Genomic DNA, 19,937 nt, shown 5'->3' on the forward strand with positions numbered 1-19,937 from the left:
TTTAATCTTTAGCACCTTACAGTAGCTATTATGCATAGGCCACTATAGAAAATCAACAAATATTCCTTAACTATCTGCTGTCAAAATTTGGGTGTAAGAGGAGAAAATCCTGGTTCTTTATAAGCAGTTCACAGTTCAGCTATCGCTAAGGTAATATACATAAAATAACTGTAGAATACTTGTTGAGGAAGTTTGAGGCCCCCTGGTGGCTATCCTTGGGAAAGAGGGAAGATGGAAGTACACCATGGGGTACAGCAAGTAAGAACAATGGAATAAATGTACACAGCAACGTGGATATGTCCTAGGAGAATGGCGATAGAGTGAAGAAAGAACTAGAACACAATTATGTTTATACATACTTAAATTGATGTGCATAGAAGGTAGTGCTCATTTTGCAAGAAAACATACAAGAAAAACATTAGATGTATTATAATGATTGCTTAGAATGGGGAGAGAAATGGGTGTAGTATGGGGATAAAATATAATAAACGTGATGAAAATTATGATTAATAAATCAACTCTGCATCTGGGGTAAAAACAAAAGGATGGATTGTGGAACAATTCTAGAATGGTACAAAATAACATGTGGCATGGGACAGACTGTAAGTGCAAAGGATAACTTTTTGAACTAATTTTACTTAATGAATTATGCGGTTTGTATGTTAGTCAATTTTGGGGAAATAGCATAGTTGTTAAGACGAGGCCTGATGTTACTTACACCCGAGTTCAGAGTTCAGGCTTTTGATTTACGTGAGATTTACTAGCTGGACAATTTTATGTATTTTTTGTCACCTATGAAAATTCTCTCAAAAATACTCTCTGCCCTGGCCAGTGTAGCTTACATTTGGTTGGAGGGTCATCCCATACACCAAAAAAGGTGGTGGGTTTGATTTTTGGTCGGGGCACATACCCACGTTGTAGGTTTGATCCCTGGCAACCAATCCATGTTTCTCACATTGATGTTTCTTTCTCTCTTCTTTCTCTCCTCTCTAAAATCAATTAAAAAACAAAACAAAACAAAACAAAAAAAAAAACTCCCACCTAGAAAGAAACAAACAAACCACACTCTCTGTGATTATCTGATTTAATGACTGTTTAACATTGACAGATTTGGCAATACCTTAAGTAATGGACATTTTAAGTTGCTTAGAGATTTTCATTATTATCATAATGACAAGCCATGCTTTTTCTTCGCCTCCCATCCTCCCATGCCTCTCTCCTTCATTCATGGCAAAGTATCCTCATCTTCCACTTGTCAAACCATTCCAGTCTGAATTCAATTTCTACTCTTTCCCCAAAGAAAGTTTTAATTAAAATCCTTATTTAGTTTCAAATTGTCAAATCAACTAGTCACTTTTTGTTCTCATCTTATTTGTCCTTCAAATAGCTTTTGATACAGTTGAGCACTCCTTGAAGCACCTAATGTTGATAATCCTGTCAGTATTAAATGATGAAGGGGATAAATTCTTTTCCTTTAACATGCATAAAAAGGATACTTAGAAGAAAAATATTTTATTAGAAGACATTTTATTAAACATTTTTATGGTTTCTGAATTGAAGTATATGAAAAGAAAGTAATTATATGGAAACATTTAGTCATTCAGACCATGTTAAATGTTAAAATAAAACAGCACAAAGTTTGAAAATACTATAAAATTTATTTGCATTTCAAATAAATATATATACATTATGCAACTTTTAATAGCACCGTTATCATTACTTACAAACACTGATAGGAATATCTTTTTAAGTATGCAAAAATTACATAGTTGTTGACTTTTATAAGTCAAGTCACCTATCACACATTTAAGGAAGCATTAAAAAGTTATTTTCTAATTTTATACAAATGCTTCATATTTAACAAAGCCTACCACAATCCATAGGGCACAAATATTGGCCAATAGTTCTAACTTTTATGTTAGACAAAGTTCCCCGCCCCGCCCCCCCTCTTCCCTCCATTAAAATAGCTAAGAGAATCAACTTATAGTGCTTAGCTTTTCCCAGGCACCTGACTTTTGGGAAGAGAGAGGGAAGGTCAGCGAAGTTTGAAAAATCACCCAGTTACTCTTCTAGAATGAAAAAATAAAGACATTCCATTTGATGACAATACAAGTCAAAATGAGCTCTAAAGCAAATGTATATGGAGAGGTTTTGAAGAATAAATTGGATATCCCAGGGGAGGGTCAGCTGCTTGTACTGTAAGGTTTCTTAAAAGTAGTGGATGAGCTTGTATACTATAACGTTCCTCATCATCATTTGTGGCATAAAGCAATTCCCAAGAAAGATTGGCCCACTGACCTCTAACAGCTTCAGCATTTAACTTCCCAACTTGGATCAGTAGTTCTTGAAGGGTAAGTACTCTCCCAGTGTAAACTCCCTTTAAAGAATAAATGGGATGGGGGGAGGAAAAAAAAGAGATTATATTCAGGTCTTTATATTTTACTTATAAACCTAGAAAAAAAATTCCATTGTTTGAGGCAAACAGAAAGTGGCATATTAAAATGTGCACATGAATTGCTTGTCTTCAGAACTGAGTCACCTTTATTAGGTAATTTTATGGATAAGTATGCGAGAAAAGATTCCCTGACAGCCATTTCACCCATTTCACTCCATGAACAGAACAGCAAAATCTCACTACTTCTATTTCCTTTTCTATTCCTTCATCAGATCTGGTGTCAGCAATGCATAAGTCATAAATACCATTGGAAATCACACAATAGGCTCTTTAAAAAAAAAAAAAAATAATAATAATAATAAAATTATAAAAAAGCTCCAACTAAGATAGAATTCACACTCCATACAATTTATTTATATAAAGTATACAATTCAACCATTTATTTAGTATATTCAGATATATAAAATTATAATCAATTTTAGACCATTTTCGCAACCTCAAAAAAAAAATCTTATACTCTAGCTATTACCCTCCCATCCCTTCATTCCCCCAGTCCTAAGAACCATTACAGTACTTTCTAATTCCATAAATTTGCCTATTCTAGAAATTTCATATGAATGGAATCATACAATATGTGGTCTTTTGTGACTGAAGTCTTTAACTTAACGTTTTCATGGTTCATTCATGTAACAGTATTTCATTCCTTTTTTATAATATTCCACTGCATGGATATACCACAATTTCTATATTCCTAAGTTGTTGAACAGCTGGGTTATTTCCAACTTTTGACAATTATTAATAACAGTGCTATCAACATTTTTGTACACGTTTTTATTTGTATCTATGTTTTCATTTCTCTTGGGGATATACCTAACAGTGATATAACTAGGTCAGATGGTAATTCTATGTTTAATCATCTGAAAGCTGTCAGGTTTCTCAAAGTGGTTGCCCGTTTTTACATTTCCATCAGCACTGTATTAGAGTTCCAATTTTTCCACGTCCTTTACAACACTTATCTGATTTTTTCATTTTAGTCATCCTAGTGTGTATGAAGTGATGTTCACTGTGGTTATTTGCATTTCCCTGATGACAAGTCATGAGCATGAACTATCTTTCATTTATTTGTGTCTTCTTTAAATTATTTAATCACTGTCTTAAGAGATTTCAGTGTACAAGTTTTTCACCTCCTTGATTAAATTTATTCTTTGGTATTTTATTATTTGTGATGCAACTGTAAATGAGATGTTTTCTTAATTTCTCTCTCTTTTTTTAAAACATATTTTATTGATTTTTTACAGAGAAGAAGGGAGAGAGATAGAGAGCTAGAAACGTCGATGAGAGAGAAACATCGACCAGCTGCCTCCTGCGCGCACCCCCCCCCCCCACTGGGGATGTGCCCGAAACCAATGTATTATACATGCCCTTGACCGGAATCGAACCCGGGACCCCTCAGTCCGCAGACCGACACTCTACCACTGAGCCAAACCGGCTTCGGCCTTAATTTCTCTTTATGACAGTTCATTAGTGTATAGAAATGCAACAAATGTTCATATATTAATTCTTTATACTGCAACTTTAATGAATTATTTTGGTGGAGTCCTTAGGGTAGGGGTGTCGAACTCAATCAGAGAAGGGGCCAAAATCTAAAATCCAGCCTAAATCGCGGGCCGAATGGTTTACTGAACAGTCATAAACTGTCATTGTGATGGAAACGCAGCGGAGTGCAGTGATGACAGCGCAGTGCGGGCCACATTGCAAGGCCTGGCGGGACGGATTTGGCCCGCGTGCCTTGTGTTTGACACATGTGCCTTAGGGTTTTATGCATATATCATATCATCTATAGTTAGTAACAGTTTTACTTCTTTTCTGATTTTAATGACTTTTCTTTTTCTTACCTAATTGCTCTAGCTAAGACATCCAATACTGTGTTGAGTAAGTGGCAAGGAGAGGCATCCTTGTCTTGTTACTAATCTTAGATTAGCTTTTCACTATTGAGTATGGTGTTAGCTATGGGCTTGTGATATAAAGCCTTAATTACATTGAAGTATGTTCCTTCTATACCCATTTTGTTGCCCACTTTGTTGACTTTTTTAATGCATAGTTTCCTTTAGTCCTTTGAACATATTCATGTCTACTTTGAAATCTTTGTTAATTTGACATCTGATTGATTTCATGGGCAATTTCTATTATCTTCTTTTTTTTAATCTGTTATATGGATCAGACTTTCCTGTTTCTTTTCATGCTTCATAATTTTTGTTGAAAACTGGACATTTCAGATAATACTGTAGCAATTCTGGGCACCAATCCTTTCCTCCCCCTACTGCATGGCTTGTTAGTGTTATTTGCTTATTAGTTTAGTGTGGTTTTTGGATAAGTTTAGTGACGTTTATCCCTACCTCCATGCCTACTGTGAAATCTTTGATATAGCTCCTTGGGTAGTGCAGCTTTGTGAATGCCCAGTTACCATGGGACAGCAGTAGTTTTTGCAGGGTCCTCTGAGCTAAGTGCTCACAGCCAGCTGCTAAACACCACTGACTGCTCTACATTTTCAACAATTACTTGGGGCATATGTTGCTTCAGAGACTGAGCCAATTAAATTTGGGCTCCTTGGAAAAAATAACTTTGGAGATGAATGTTTGATCTGATCCCAGGAGGTCTCTTCTCTGCTGTTTCTTCCCAGGTTCTCCCTGTTAATCTACCCAGCCTGTGGTTTAGCTTAAGTTTTTTAATGAATTTACCAACTAGCTCTTTATTTTTCACTACAACCTCCATAGTTTTTGAGAGAATCTTAGGCTTCTACGTGACTACACTGTTTTGCAAATAACGCTAGTTCCTTTTGTTGTTATTTTGTTAATCATTTTTTTTCTCTCACTGGACAAAATCTCAGAGCCAGAACTCTGAGTCTAAAGGTGAGACAATGATGTGCTTCTCTCTGAGTAACTCCTCTGCTTCAGGAGATAAGCGCTTGGCGGAGAGGGGCAGCAGTAATCTCAGGTCTTCTTTCTTTCCCTCTCCCAGTGTGGAACCTCCACCCTATGGATGCACAAGGGTGATCAGGGCCCCAGTGGCACCATGTCCAGGTTCAAGTCTCCATCCAGTGAGGTGGGCTATCCAGAAAGGAAGTGTCACATCTTGACTACACATGCTTAGAACCCAACCTCAAAACAGGTAGCTGAGAATAAGATGAGGAATGCTTGAGTCCTGCCTCTTTCAGAAAACTTTAGTTCTTCAACTAGCAGCTGAGGGAGAGGAGCTCTGTTCCTAGCCAAACAATCTAAATGAGCTGGGAGAAAATGAGCCTTGGCTCAAATACTACAGTCTCTCACTGTATTTAGTGGGTTTTAGTTGATTTTAAAAAAAATGTTTCTTCATTTGCTGTATACTTTTAGGACTATTTCCAAGACTAAGTACTTGTTTTTAAAAATGACTTTCATCATTTTCATTTTCATTCACATCTGCAGAGCTTCTTAAGGTTCTAATGCCAAAATGGAACCCATAATGAGCTCATAACATTGAATCTTTCATACTTGTCCACACTCAATGCCATTTTAAATGCTATGAGAAAAGTACTAATTCTCTAAAAAAAATTATTCACTATTTGAAGTTTTTAATTTTCACAAGTCAATTATTCTTCAAATAAGGCATAACTGTCAGCAAAAGAAATACTTTGCCAATCATAAATTAATTTTTTTTTCTTGGAGTCAAACTAAAGTGATAATTTCTATATTTGAATTTAGCATAGAAACACAATCCTTTTAGTCAAATATTCTATAGCAAATGACATTTACTTGACTATCCTGAGTCAGTTATTACACCACGAATACACAACATTTTTAATTGGCTCCTATTAAGTTTCTAAAAGCAAATAATCAGTCATTTTAGGATTGGGTTATGTTGACCATAAAGTCACGATTACAAATGCATTAAAACTGTAATTAATATAATACATAGAATGTTACCTTTCCATCACTTAGTTAAAATACTTTATAATTGATTTCAGTTAAGGTAATATACAAAAAAATTTAAAAATTAAGTTTTAACCTTACCATATTAGGATCATACCCCAGAGAAAACAAGTATGGTTTTTCTTGTAAAACTGCTTCCTTCCATTTTTCATCAGATACCGAACCAATGTACCAGTTGCTTTCATAATCTTCAAGGTAGTCAGTCAGTTCTTGAAAGTCTTCTATTGGACCTAAACTTGCTTTATCAACCATCAGTTTAAGAGTATACCTAAAAAATGGAGAAACAAAGAATTTTAGAAATTTTACCAACTTTATAAATGATATAGATTTTGTTCAATCAATATTTCAAGATATGAAACTGAAATGATACAGTTGGTATTTCAGATCAAAAGAGAGAAATGATGGCGTTAAAGTGAAGAAATCCAAATGAAAAATTAAGTTCTCCACACAAAGAAAACATAAGGAAATATATATTAAAGTGTATTCCTGATATAATCACAACACATAGTAAATAATTTTTTTCATTCTTAGGAAAGTGTTTATTTTTTAAAATTAGAAATGAAGATGTATCTTCTTCTAGGTTATTAAAAAACTCAAATTATTCTTGCCAATGTTACAACTTGTATATAATCAAAATGAATTACCTGAAAGCTTTCAGTGTTAGCTGGAACAGTTCTGGCTTTTCTGTCAGCCAATTAAGAGCATTAGACCAAGGCAAAACACCATTAAAAACTCTCAATATTTGACCAGGAGTAGGGTCCATATTGTCTCCACAAAATAAACTAAAATAACAAGTCATCACTACATGAACATAAAAGTCTTTTAAAACTCTGTCCTTTGCAATTTCTTTCAGTACGTTTGGGCCATTTCCTTCTGAGGGGAAATATTCCAACTGCCTTAATACAAACTGGTACCAGTCTTCTGGAAACAACAAGCTCATCTCTTTCATTGTGGAATTAGGCAAACAGTTAGACCTCCACTCCTCAGGTAAGCTGAACAGGTGAGAATGAGAACAACTGAAGTCCATGAGAGGAATATATGCCAAATCTTCTTGTGCTCCTTTGTCAATAGCAGGGTATCCCATTATAACAGCTTTGTAAAGACTATTTTCAGTAACTTTACCTATAGAATGATCACCATCCATTTGTGATTCTACTGATCCTGGAAGAGGCAAATTTATACTTTGCAAAACTCTTAACTGATCTTTTTCTTCATTTTCCTTTTTGGTAGTTGGCTCATCACCCAAAACATCATCAGACCAGTCATCTAAAATTTCTGAATTTAAACTAACTGTGTCTTCTGAGGATTTGGTTTGTGGTGAAGCATTCAAACCAGGCAGGATTATTAGAGATGATTTTCCTTTATTTTCAGTTTTGGGAACATTTTCCTGCATGCTGGACCTTCTGGAGCAGTACTGAATAAGTATCCACACAAGTACTTTAATAAGGTCACCTTTAAATTCTCTTAAATTATCACGAAAATCTATTATGCCAGAGAGGACACTCCTGGCATCAGAATAGGTTTTCACAGGCAAAACAGTACAGGGTGTTAAGACATTTCCAAAGTGTCTGTTAATTGAACATATTTTTGCACTTTCTTCCTGTACAAAGGCACCTTCAAAAACTTCATCAACTTTTCGAGCTTCAGCAGTATGACAGGATGTCTCTTGCAATTCTAACCCCTAAAGAAGAAATTAAAAAGTACTCAAGTTTAGGATCACTTATTACATAGAGAAAAGCAACTTGGTAGGATTATTTTCCTTTGAAAGAGAAGGAAAAGGATTGGATGGGTTTCTCAAAATAAAAATATTTTAAAAAATGTAAAAATTTTCTTTATCTCAAGAGATATACCTTAACTCCAACTTAATGGTACTTAAGATATCTGATGTAAAAAGTAATTCCATTATTTCAAAAGAAATTCTAGAAATTCCACTAGAAATTACCAAAATAATTTTATTCAATATGACTGTAATTTTAAAAGACTATCTGTAGTCCAGGTTGAATCACATTTATTCAAAACCTTTAAAAGAATTTTTGGAGAAAAAAATTGAAATTATACAATATGTACAATAGTTTTATATCCGTCTCTCCTACTTTATATGAGAGCATTATTCTAATGTGTGGCTATGCCATCATTTATTTAACCATTCTCATATTCCAATTTTTTTTTTTTTACTATAATAGCATAATAATAATAATAATAATACAAATTTATGTATTTGGCTATTGTCTGTCTCCTCCCACTATAATGTAAACTTCATAAAGCAGCTCTCTTTTGGCAAAACTATAACTAAGCAAGCTTGTATCCAAAAAAATTGAAAAAGGAAGAAAAAAAAGACTGCCACTAAAAGGTATGTCCTTATATCACATAGTAGAGGCCTGGTACATGAAAATTCATGCACTGGAGGGGAGGCCCTCAGCCCAGCCTGCCCCCTTTCACAGTCCTGGAGCCCTTAGGGGTTGGAGGCAACTGGGTGATCAGGGGACTGCGACTCCCCATCACACCTCTCCTGATGCCACTGCTGATAGTGCAAGCCTCGGGCTGGCCCTGGTTACCTGAGCCTCGGAGGCCCTGGGCAGCTGGGAAGCCACCATCAGAGGCACACCTGTGTTTCCGGCTGACCCTGGGCGGCTGGGCAGCCAACATCTGAGGCTTGTCTGCGCCTCAGGCATCAGCTGGGCAGCTGGCATCCAAGGCTTGCTTGCGCCTCGGGTCAGTCCTGGGCGTCTGGGCAGCTGACATCTGAGGCTTGCTTGCACCTTGAGCTGGCCCTGGGCAGCTGGGGCGCTGAGAAAACTGGGAGACTCTGCACACCTGCTGCCCCAGCTGGGCTGAGTGGCCTGGGCACCGCCATCTTTATGGGTGGGGCATACAATTAGCATATTCCCTCTTTATTAGATAGGATGTCATGGAGCATAAAAGGTCAATAAAAGGAATCACATTATTAGGTTTTATAAGCAACTCAAATAAGGCATTTTGCTCTAAAAGGAAGGAAAAAAACACATCACAGGGTGTAGCAAGTAGAAGCATTGGGGTCAAAAGGTTTTTATTAAACTGAGAATGCTTATATGATGTAGGTGTGAAAAAATATTACAAAGTCATACTTTTGAGAGGCTCAATTAGATAGGGATAAAAAGAATAGGAGGACTGGGTGAAAAGGGGGAAAGTATGTTTTGTTACTCTGCTCTATTACACAATTAGTACTACTGCCTATAAATATGTACATATTGAAATACATTTTTTTTAAATCCCTAAGTGTTTTCACAGGTAACTAAAAGATACTCTTTCAAATTGAACTATTAAGTGTTTGATATGTATATAACAGAAAAATTTTACACATGTAAAATAAATATATTATAGTATTAGAGAGGTTTCAAATGCACACTGACCTTAATGTTAATAGAGCAGTAAGGATAGCCACATTCTAGAATCATTATCCATATTAAACGATCCTGAAAACGGCCCAAGTAGTGAGAACCAGGTAAGGGGAGACCTAAAATAAATTTGAAAAAAAGAAAAGTCATTGTTCAAACTTTTTTCATTTTTCCACATCAATCTTCAAAATTGATTAACACACTTTCAGCTAATTCACAACTCCTTTGACCCTCTCTTTAACATCAAAAATAGAAATAACTATTCATTGCATATCATGAGGCATTAAATTGAGCTCTCAAAAGATGACAATACATAAAAGGTCAAAGATATAGTTTCTAGAAAGCAATATATTAGAACCTGCTATATAAAACCCTAACTGCATGTTAAATGTATCAGGAAAAGTATTAAATACTATATATAAAAGCCAACTTCACATTAATGATTTAAAACGTGGACATTTTAAATGAATAAAAATGAATACATGAATAAAAATGTTTTGTGGGGCCCTGGCCAGGTAGCTCAGTTGGTTAGATACACCAAAGTTCACGCTTCAATCCCCAGTCAGGGCATACAAGAATCAACCAACGAATACACAGATAAGTGAAACAACAAATCCATGTTTCTCTCTCCCCCCCTTACCTTCTCTCTACAAAAACCAATAAATTAAAAATGTCTTATGGTACTAAAATTTACATAACATGCTACTTACTACACTGTACAAATACTTTTAAAAGTATTTTTAAATTTGTAGTTTTTCTCACAACATTATGTCTGAGATTTGCCCATATCCACTGCAAACAGCTTAGTCATTCATTGTAACTACACTGAGATATCATTATGTGAATAGAGCTGAATTTGAATATTCACTGCCCAGTTAATAAACATTTTGGACGCTTCCAATTTCAATAATGCTGCAGAAATTATCTCTGTGCAAGTCTGCTTATACAAGGCGTAGTGCAGGAAAGTTAACAAACAGAACTAACTGATATGCCTGAAAGGCCTGCTTATGAAGTTGGCCCTTGACAGGCATTTGGGAACTTGTATTTCAGTGCAAATAATACAGTTTATACCGAACTGGCTTTCCTTCTGGGAGTCTGGAATTTTGGTATGCATTAGGCAGAGAGGGTACCTCATGACCAGCTCCAGCAAAAGCCTTAGACTTTGAATCTCAAATAAGTTTCCGTAATAGTCAACATATCACACATATTTTGACAATGCACTGCTGGGAGGACATTCTGTGTGACTACACTGGGGAGGACACCTGGAAGTTTGCATTTAGTCTCTTATCCAATGTGACTTTTCCCTTTGCTGATTATGCTATATATGCTTTAGCCATAAAATATATATTTCTTTTTTTAAATTTTTTATTGTTAGAAGTATTACATATGTCCCCTTTTCCCCCCATTGTTTTCTCCAGCCCGCCCTTGCCCCCAACCCAGGCCTTCACCCCCCTATTGTCAGTGTCCTTTGGTTATGCTTACATGCATACAAGTTCTTTGGATGATCTCTTACTACGACTATATCCTGAATCCTGTGGGCCCTCCTGGCAAATAATCAAATCTAGGAATGGTCTTAAACCAAACAAACGTACAAGTTTCTCTAGAATTGGAATCACTTGATCATTGACTCAAACTGGAATCACTAGGTGATGGGATATGTACATTTTTACTACAGACTATAAGTTTATTCTTCAAGGTAGCTTACAAATTTACACATTTTCTTCTAGCGAGGTTTAAGAGTTCCTGTTCCCATTACCCGTTGCCAATACTTGGCAACTTTTTATGTTAAATTTTTTATATTTTTGCCAATCAGATGTGTGTGAAATGTTACCTCATTTTTCCCCAGGAAATACTTTATAACACATTTCTTGGCTGAGTGTTACCGATTTGGTAATAAAGTATAATTTCTACTTTATTATTAAGGTATTTATCATTTGAGATGTGAGTTTAATCTTACAGGTATTTTAAAAAGTGGCACAGCACTGCCACTTAAAAGTGGCATAGCATTGCATAATAAAAATTAATTGGAACTGGATAAAAGTATTAAAAGTATAAAATATTTCCTATAAAAGGAAAATGATTATTCACAAATAAATTGTACTACAAAGGTACAGATTTTTCTAAATAATCTAACATAATCATAAAGAAAAGCCCAACCCAAGTAAATATTACATTCATACTGTAATCTTAATTGCTATTCTGCCTGGCATCAGTTTGCTAGAAGGTCATCACTCATTTCTAAAACAAGATTCAGGGACCTATGATAGGAGGTTATAAAATATTGTCATCAGCTTATATCTTATCTAAAACTAGCCTTTAGAGGCATATCATAGTTGAATTTGCAGTTACTGTACAATAAAATTATAAAAGTTACATAAAGTTATAATTATCATAAAATTAATTCATTCTCATTGAAAATATTGCTAATTTACATAGCACTTCATTTTGGGAGGCAACCAATCACTGACCAAAGCCTTTATCTTACCCTGTAACTTTATCAGATTGCTTAAGTTGCTATATAAGAACTAATAATATATGAGCAAACTCCCTTAAGCTCTTCAATCTGATACTACATAAAGTAAAGTTAATTTTCCCTATTTATGGGTCTAAAGCTACTGCATCTTCTTGCTATGGATTCACAAATACATAACAGTTTGGGAGATAAAAGTGTTTTCATGTTTCAATGATGAGGCTACAACATGATTTTATTCAAGAAAAAGTTTTTCAGCCAGGCTGGTGTCTCTCAGTGATTGAGCGTCAACCCAGGAACCAAGAGATTGCGGTTTGACTCCCAGCCAGGACACATGCCTGGGTGGCGGGCTTGATCCCAAAAGGGGTGTACAGGAAGCAGCTGATCAATGATGTTTCTCTCTCGTGGACGTTTCTCTCTCTCTATCCCTCTCCCTTCCTCTCTCTCTAAAAATCAATAGAAACATATAAAAATGTTTTTTAAAAAATTGTCAGATCATCTTAATAAAATTTTCCCTTAGTATTTTTATTTTATAACTTTACCTCAAAATGAGGAGTAGGAGAAAACAATAACAACAACGAGCAGGAGCTATACATCCACTTCTATTCAGTCTTCCTGCCGGTACATCCAAGTTTTATAATTTGTTTAAGTAGTTGGCTCAAAAGACTGTTTTGCTGTGTGTTCATATTTTTGTACTTTATGTACATTAGTGAGTATTTTAGCACAAGCCATTTACTTACCTAAACTTCCAGCTACCATTGCAGACTGCAGAGCAGCGGTCAAACTTGGGATCAGTTGGGAGTAGACCACTGTATCTGCACACACACAGGCTGCAGTGCCCACCACTCCTGGCCAACTCTGAACAGGTCGGGGAAACCCCGCCAGGAACAGAGGAAGGGTGAATAGGGGGACCAGGGGAGAAGAGAGTAGTGTGGAAAAAACTATGAAAACCAACAAGAATGGACAGAAAACAATGTTGAGTATAAATAAAGTGGTGGTTGACTGTCTACGATTTTTCTCCATCCATGATGCTAAAAGTACAGCCACAGCAAACTGCAATTTAGAGATGAATTGAATCAGACGGTCACGCATGATACCAACCTGTAGAGGCATAAAAATAAATTTTTTTTTATTCTTAAAGAATCTTTTATATTTCTTTTTTATTATTAAAATTGATTTTTAATTCTTATTCTTTCTCATTTCATGAAATCTAAAATTTATTAGAATAAGAATTTAGTGAGGTTTCAGGACATAAGATTAATACTAAAAAATCAATTGTATTGTACATTGTAGTAGTAAATAAGCCAAAAATAAATGAATGAAACAATTCCATATATAATATTATCATAAAGAATACAATAGTTAGAAATAAATTTAACAAAAGCATAATATTTGTACTATATTGAAAACTATAAAACACTGTTGAAATAAACTAAAAAGGACTAAATAAGTATAAATATATCTCATGTTCATGGATAGGAAGAAGAAACATCATTGAAGAAAGAACAGTTTTTCCAATAAATGGTGCTGAGAAAATTGTACATTCATATACTAAAGAATAGATTTGAAACCCTACCTCATATCCTCTTATCTAATAAAAGAGTAATATGCAAATTAACTGTCACTCTGTCACAAAGATGGCAGCACCCATAGCCACAAGATGGCAGTACCCAGTCCTCTCAGCCCCGCCAGAGTCCCCCAGTCCCAGGAGGAGGGGTTGGGGGGGATGGCCTGGCAGAATGCTTGCCTCGTTGCCCTAGTGATGAGGCAAGCATTCCGTGCTCGGCTGCAGATGGGCCTCTGGGCTGTAGAGATCCTTTGGGCAGCGGGCATGGAGAGGCCAGGCCCCGCAGAGAGCTGCTGGTGCACGGATTCATGCACAGGGCTACTAGTCATATATAAAAATTAATTCAAAGAGATCACAGACCCAAATGTAAGAGCTAAAACTGTGAAACTCTTAGAACATAGTAAGTCTTTCTGATCTTGGAATGGGTAGTGTTTATTGGAAATAAAATAAAAAATACAAGTGATAAAAGAAAAATTGGTAAACTGAACTTCATCAAAATTAAAAACTTTTTTTTTTTTTTTTTTTTTTTTTTGCTTCAAAGGACATCAAGAAAGTAAAAAATAATCTACATAATGTGAGAAAACTTTTATCATATATTTGTCAAGGAACTTGTATCCAGAATAAATAAAGAATTCTTGTAGCTCAACAATAAAATGATAAGTAATCCAAATAAAAGTGGACAAAGTGTTGGAATAGACATTTCTCCAAAAAGCATGCATAAATGGCCAATAAACATATGAAAAGATGCATCATTAGCATTCAGAGAGATACATATCAAAATCACAAGAATGCAGTTTACACTCACTATAATGACTATAATAAAAGGTCAGATAATAAGTGTTTGTGAGGATTTAGAATAGAGGAATTAGAATCCTCATGCACTGTTGGTGGGAATGTTAAATGGTGCAGCCACTTTGAAAAAATATAAAAATGTGTACACAGATGTGCATAGTAGCATTATTCATAGTCAAAAGTAAAAAACAACCTAAATATCTATTTTTTGATGAATGAATCAACCAACCATAAAATGAAATATTATTCAGCAACAAAAAAGAATAATGATACCTACTACAATATGGATGAACCTTAAAAACATAAGTGAAAGAAGCAGGATGCAAAAGACTACATTGTATAATTCCACTCATGTAAAATGTCCAGAATAAGTGAATACATAGAAACAGAAAGTAGATTAATGATTGGGGGGCTGGATTGGGAAGTGGGTGGGATGGAGACTAGGAATGATAAATACAATGTGTATGAGGCTTCTTTTTGGATGTTGAAAATGTTCTAAAATTAGATTGTGTTGGTGGCTGAAAAATTCTGAATATACTAGAGGTCTGGTGCACCAATTTGTGCATGAGTGGGATCCAGCTGGCCTGCCCCGATTGGGGCCTATCGAGCCAAGCCAGCTGGGGGAAGGGGCCGCAGGGGGTTCAGGATCCTGGTCGAACTCCCAGTTGAGGGGACAATTTGAGTATTAGCCTTTTATTATATATATATATATATATATATATATATATATATATATATATATATATATATAAATTGCATATTTAAAAAATATATTTTTATTGATTTCAGGAAGGAAAGGGGAGGGAGATATAGGAACATCAATGATGAGAGAGAATCATTGATTGGCTGCCTCCTGCACACCTCACACTGAAGATTGAGCCCACAACCTAGGCATGTGCCCTGATCGGGAATTGAACCATCACCTCCTGGTTCATAGGTTGATGCTCAACCAATGAACTGCATATTTTATTTTTATTTTTATTTTTTAAAATATATTTTATTTATTTTTTTACAGAGAGGAAGGGAGAGAGATAGCTAGAAACGTCGATGAGAGAGTAACATCAACCAACTGCCTCTTGCACACCCCCTACCGGGGATGTGCCCGCAACCAACGTACATGCCCTTGACCGGAATCAAACCTGGGACCTTTCAGTCCGCAGACCGACGCTCTACCACTGAGCCAAACCGGTTTCAGTGAACTGCATATTTTAAGTGGACAACTTTATGGTATATGAAATACATCTCAATAAAGTGGTTAAAAAATACACTTACCAGTAAGAGTCTGATTCCCGTATTCAGGCTTCTGTTCCACCATGTGTCTGTACTGGAGGTCAACAAGTGCACTGTGGATACAATGACTATCTCCAGTAAAGCATTTTCTGTATTCTGCCATACCTGCAGCACACAAATAATCCACCTGATTAGGGAGAATTTGATAACCTATGTAACTTATTAGAGTAAACAAAATCATGATTAAATTTAGAAATAGGAAAGTATTATTAAGTGCATACTAGGATTACCATTCTAAAAGCTCTTGTGAATCCAATGGAGACAGGCAGAGAGTGGAACCCTTGTAAGGAACTGTCCAATGAAAGAAATGCTATCATAGCAAATGGTGACACTAAGACAAACAAAAAAAGACAAATTTAATCAAGGCAATGTAACCCCTTCTACCATATTTTATTTTGGTCAAAATGAGGCTTGATAAATGCCCATTTAAGCTATTAACTAAAAACAACAACAAGCACATAGTACACACACACACACACACACACACAAATCACATCAAACAAATGAACAAACCAAAACATAAAATAAATACTTATATGAAGTATATATTACACAGATATGGGAATTCCATAATATTTCTGTACACTTTGTAGATAAAACATAAAGTTAGTAAATTTTTACCTTCCTACCTAGATTTAGCAAAATCCGTCTGACAACACCAATCTTCATGAGCCTTGCTTGTTTTTCTAAGAACAATGTCTCAGTTTGCACATCCTTTGGAAAGAAAGGGTTTCGGAAAATTCCAAAGATATAGACACTTTGAATTTCTCTAAATATCCATAGTACTATAAGTAATATCATCAAAACATAGCCAACAATAGCCTGAGGGCTGTTTTTGGAAATCTGTGAAGAACAAGCAAAGCGATGTAGCAAAATACTTTCTAAGAGAGCCAAGACTAACATAATGATGTAGAAGAGGCATTCCTTCCAAGTAAACTGTTTTTCGGAACCAAGGGGTAAAGTCTCAGATTTGATTCCAACTCTGCGTCCAATTACACTGTGTTTGAAGATAAAACCCATCTCACTTAGGTTAAGACTCAGTAAGAACCCAAGTCCAGTCATGAAAAGAACCACTCCATCAGTGCTGGGAATGAAATACGATGTTACGGCTGTTCCAACAGAAATGATGAACATTATTAATAATCTGCAGAGAAAAAAAAAAAGGATTTGTTTGAAAAGAAATAATGTCCTTTAAGAGTAAGTTACATATAACTTTAATATCTAAAATAATTACCGTAGATGGGTTGACATAGATGAGCCTCCAAGGCCAAACTCTAAAACCTGCTCCATTGCCCATAAGAAAAGTGCATCGGGTGGGGGCAGAATCCCTAGTGCCCACAGAAAGGGTAAAAATATAAACAAGATGTGTAAAATCTGATTCATTTGTTCTAGAGCTGGTATATTTACCATAAACCTATAGGGGAAAGAAAATATTTAAATCATACAAAAATAATATATAGAAGAGAATCTTTTTAGGAAAAACAAAATGTACATACACCCCTTCCCTCCCACACCAAATACCACCCCTCCTCAAACCAAAGAACACTTACAGAAAGGTCCTAGGCCCAATTTGCAAAAGATCAACACATATAAGTTGTCATCATTGTCCTTCCCTTATACTAGTAACTACTCTCTCTACTCAGCAGTGTACAAATTACCACTTAGAGAATATGTGGATTCAAATGTGGAAAGAAAATGAAAAGTAATCTCTCTCTCTCTCTCTCTCTCTCTCTCTCTCTCTCTCTCCATATATATATATATATATATATATATATATATATATATATATATATATATATATATATATATGTGTGTGTGTGTGTGTGTGTGTGTGTGTGTGTAACTGAACGACCAAACAACCAGTTGGTCGCTATGATGCACACTGATCATCAAGGGGGTAAATGATCAACACAGGAGCTGCCCCATGGTGGTCAGTGCACTCTCACAGCCATCCAACCTCCTGTGGTCCCTTCCCCTGGCTAGCCGGCCCTGATCTGTTCCAATTGGGACTGGGCAAGATGGCCCTGATTGGTCCTGACCCCGAATTCGTGCACTGGGCCTCTAGTTTACTGAATGAAATTGAATTTAGAAATCTGTAAAACTGCACCGAGCCCAGGGCAAATACATTTCTCCCTAAATGTCTAAACTACATTGGCTATATTCTACCAATGATTTTTTAGAGAATAAATTTTTTAAGTTTAAAATTGCAAGTAACTCTGGGAAAGCCAAAGCCTTCCTGCTATTTATACATTAGTAGCTGGAAGAGAAGAAGCTGTTCTCTTTCTTCAGCTCTCTCATACTGTCTTGCTCCCAGGCAAGTTGGTAAAGTTAATAGCAGAAACCAGCAACATTAGGTTATGAATGTGTCTCTGTGGGTAAGCCTAGAAACTTAACTCACACTTTTTAACATTGTTTCTATTCTGTATATACAGTGGTATGAATTTGAGAACACAAACTGGTACTATATAATCTCATAAATCAGAGATGGCTTTTCTCCTAAGTGGAGAAACTGGTTCTTGATATAGCACTGACCAGTTAAATATAACATCATTCAGTGACTTCAAATAATAAAAACTTTAAAGCACACAAGAATAAAATTATCTATTTTACTAATTTTTTGAAATGAGGCTAACAATCACATTGTCTGAAAAGCAACAATGTCACAGTACTCATGGAGTTTCAGAGATAACTCAAAAGAGATGAATCTCAAAACTTGTAATTGTACTTGAATACCCAAACTACTAGAAGTCAAGAAAAAAGGCAACTTCTGTAATAGTCAACACTTAAATGTATGTTAACAGTCCAGAAGCAAATGTATAAAAACTACAAATATAATAATAGCATAAGTGTTTGGTCACACACATAGCAGGAATATGCTAGCTAATGCACTCTGCATGATAATGTATGTCCTTCACATTTTTATAAGCAGAGAATTAATGAACACAAGGTTAACAATGTTATGCTAAATTAGAGGATAATACTTTGTGTAGTATAGTTTAAAATAAAATTAATCTCCTCCTGAGAAGAAAACACTGAAGTAACAAAAAAGAAAATCGAACCATACAGAATAAGCCACAGGAAGGTCAAGGAAAACATGCAGATATATGGAGGGTTTTTTGTTGTTGTTGCTGTGGGTTTTGTTGTTGTTGTTGATATTTTTTAAGATAACACTTCTTAGATTCATTGAGAGCAAGCTGACAGCTTTCTGGCATGTGTGGTGGTGGGAGGGAAGGGACATGGAGGGATTGAGCAAAAAAGAAAAAAAGAGAGAGAACTCATATACTAAGACAAAAGTATGGTGATTACAGGGGAGAAGGGAAAGGGATAAAGGAGAAAGAAGGGATGGGGGGACAAAAGGTGATGGAAAAATATATGTATTGTTAAATTACATCTTTAAAAAAAGATAACACTTCTCGTGCTAACATAGTCAAGGATAACATGTAAAATAATGTATACTCAATAAAATTTTTTATCCAAATTACATTTGCTCCCCAAATATTTTTTTCCTGAAAGTAAATATAAGCAATGGCACAGAAAAGTATTTATATATAAGGAGATCATAAGTAAATGATCTCCTTGCATATAAATAAAAGCATATGTAACTGAGGTAACTAAACATTGTGATTACATTCTTGTGTATATAACTCAGCCCAAATGGGTTATTATTGTGGTTAATTCTTTTATATAGAAATGTTTAAATTCTAATGTTTCTGATAACAAGAATTTTATATGGCAAAAAATATGAGAGAAAATACTTCAAGGGAAGGGATCAGGGGAAGAAAGAGGTCCTAATATGAGGTGACAGGAAAATATTTGACTTTGGGTGATGGGCATATGGTCTTATAGACAGATTTTATAAATTAGCAATCCACACATGAAACCTATATATTCATATTGACTAATGTCACCCCAATAAGATAAAAACAAAACAAAACAAAACAAAACAAAAAACCTTCAAATTCTATGTACTCACTACGCGATCCTCATGCCCATAAAAGATGTTCTTTATAGTGGCTAAGAGGATATAAATATGCATAATTTATTCAACAATTCCTGAGAGCCTATGAACAAAGCATTATAGATT

At 35.4% G+C, this 19,937-nt stretch overlaps 1 protein-coding gene across 1 annotated transcript in view; it reads right to left on the reverse strand.

Annotated features, from left to right (window-relative positions):
• Positions 1–1,638: 1,638 nt before the first annotated feature.
• PCNX4 (pecanex 4) overlaps positions 1,639–19,937 on the reverse strand; it is a 28,371-nt gene continuing 10,072 nt past the window's right edge. Inside the window, exons 3-11 of the mRNA XM_036434960.2 lie at positions 17,088–17,267; positions 16,483–16,997; positions 16,084–16,184; positions 15,836–15,958; positions 12,945–13,305; positions 9,750–9,853; positions 7,005–8,041; positions 6,442–6,628; positions 1,639–2,377 (exon numbers count right to left, since the gene is read on the reverse strand). Coding sequence (XP_036290853.1) covers positions 2,126–2,377; positions 6,442–6,628; positions 7,005–8,041; positions 9,750–9,853; positions 12,945–13,305; positions 15,836–15,958; positions 16,084–16,184; positions 16,483–16,997; positions 17,088–17,267 — 2,860 coding nt within the window. The 3' untranslated portion in view covers positions 1,639–2,125. The remainder of the gene's footprint in view (positions 2,378–6,441; positions 6,629–7,004; positions 8,042–9,749; positions 9,854–12,944; positions 13,306–15,835; positions 15,959–16,083; positions 16,185–16,482; positions 16,998–17,087; positions 17,268–19,937) is intronic.

The sequence above is a fragment of the Pipistrellus kuhlii genome, unplaced genomic scaffold, assembly GCF_014108245.1.
Source record: "Pipistrellus kuhlii isolate mPipKuh1 unplaced genomic scaffold, mPipKuh1.p scaffold_m20_p_1, whole genome shotgun sequence".
NCBI classification, from domain to species: domain Eukaryota; kingdom Metazoa; phylum Chordata; class Mammalia; order Chiroptera; family Vespertilionidae; genus Pipistrellus; species Pipistrellus kuhlii.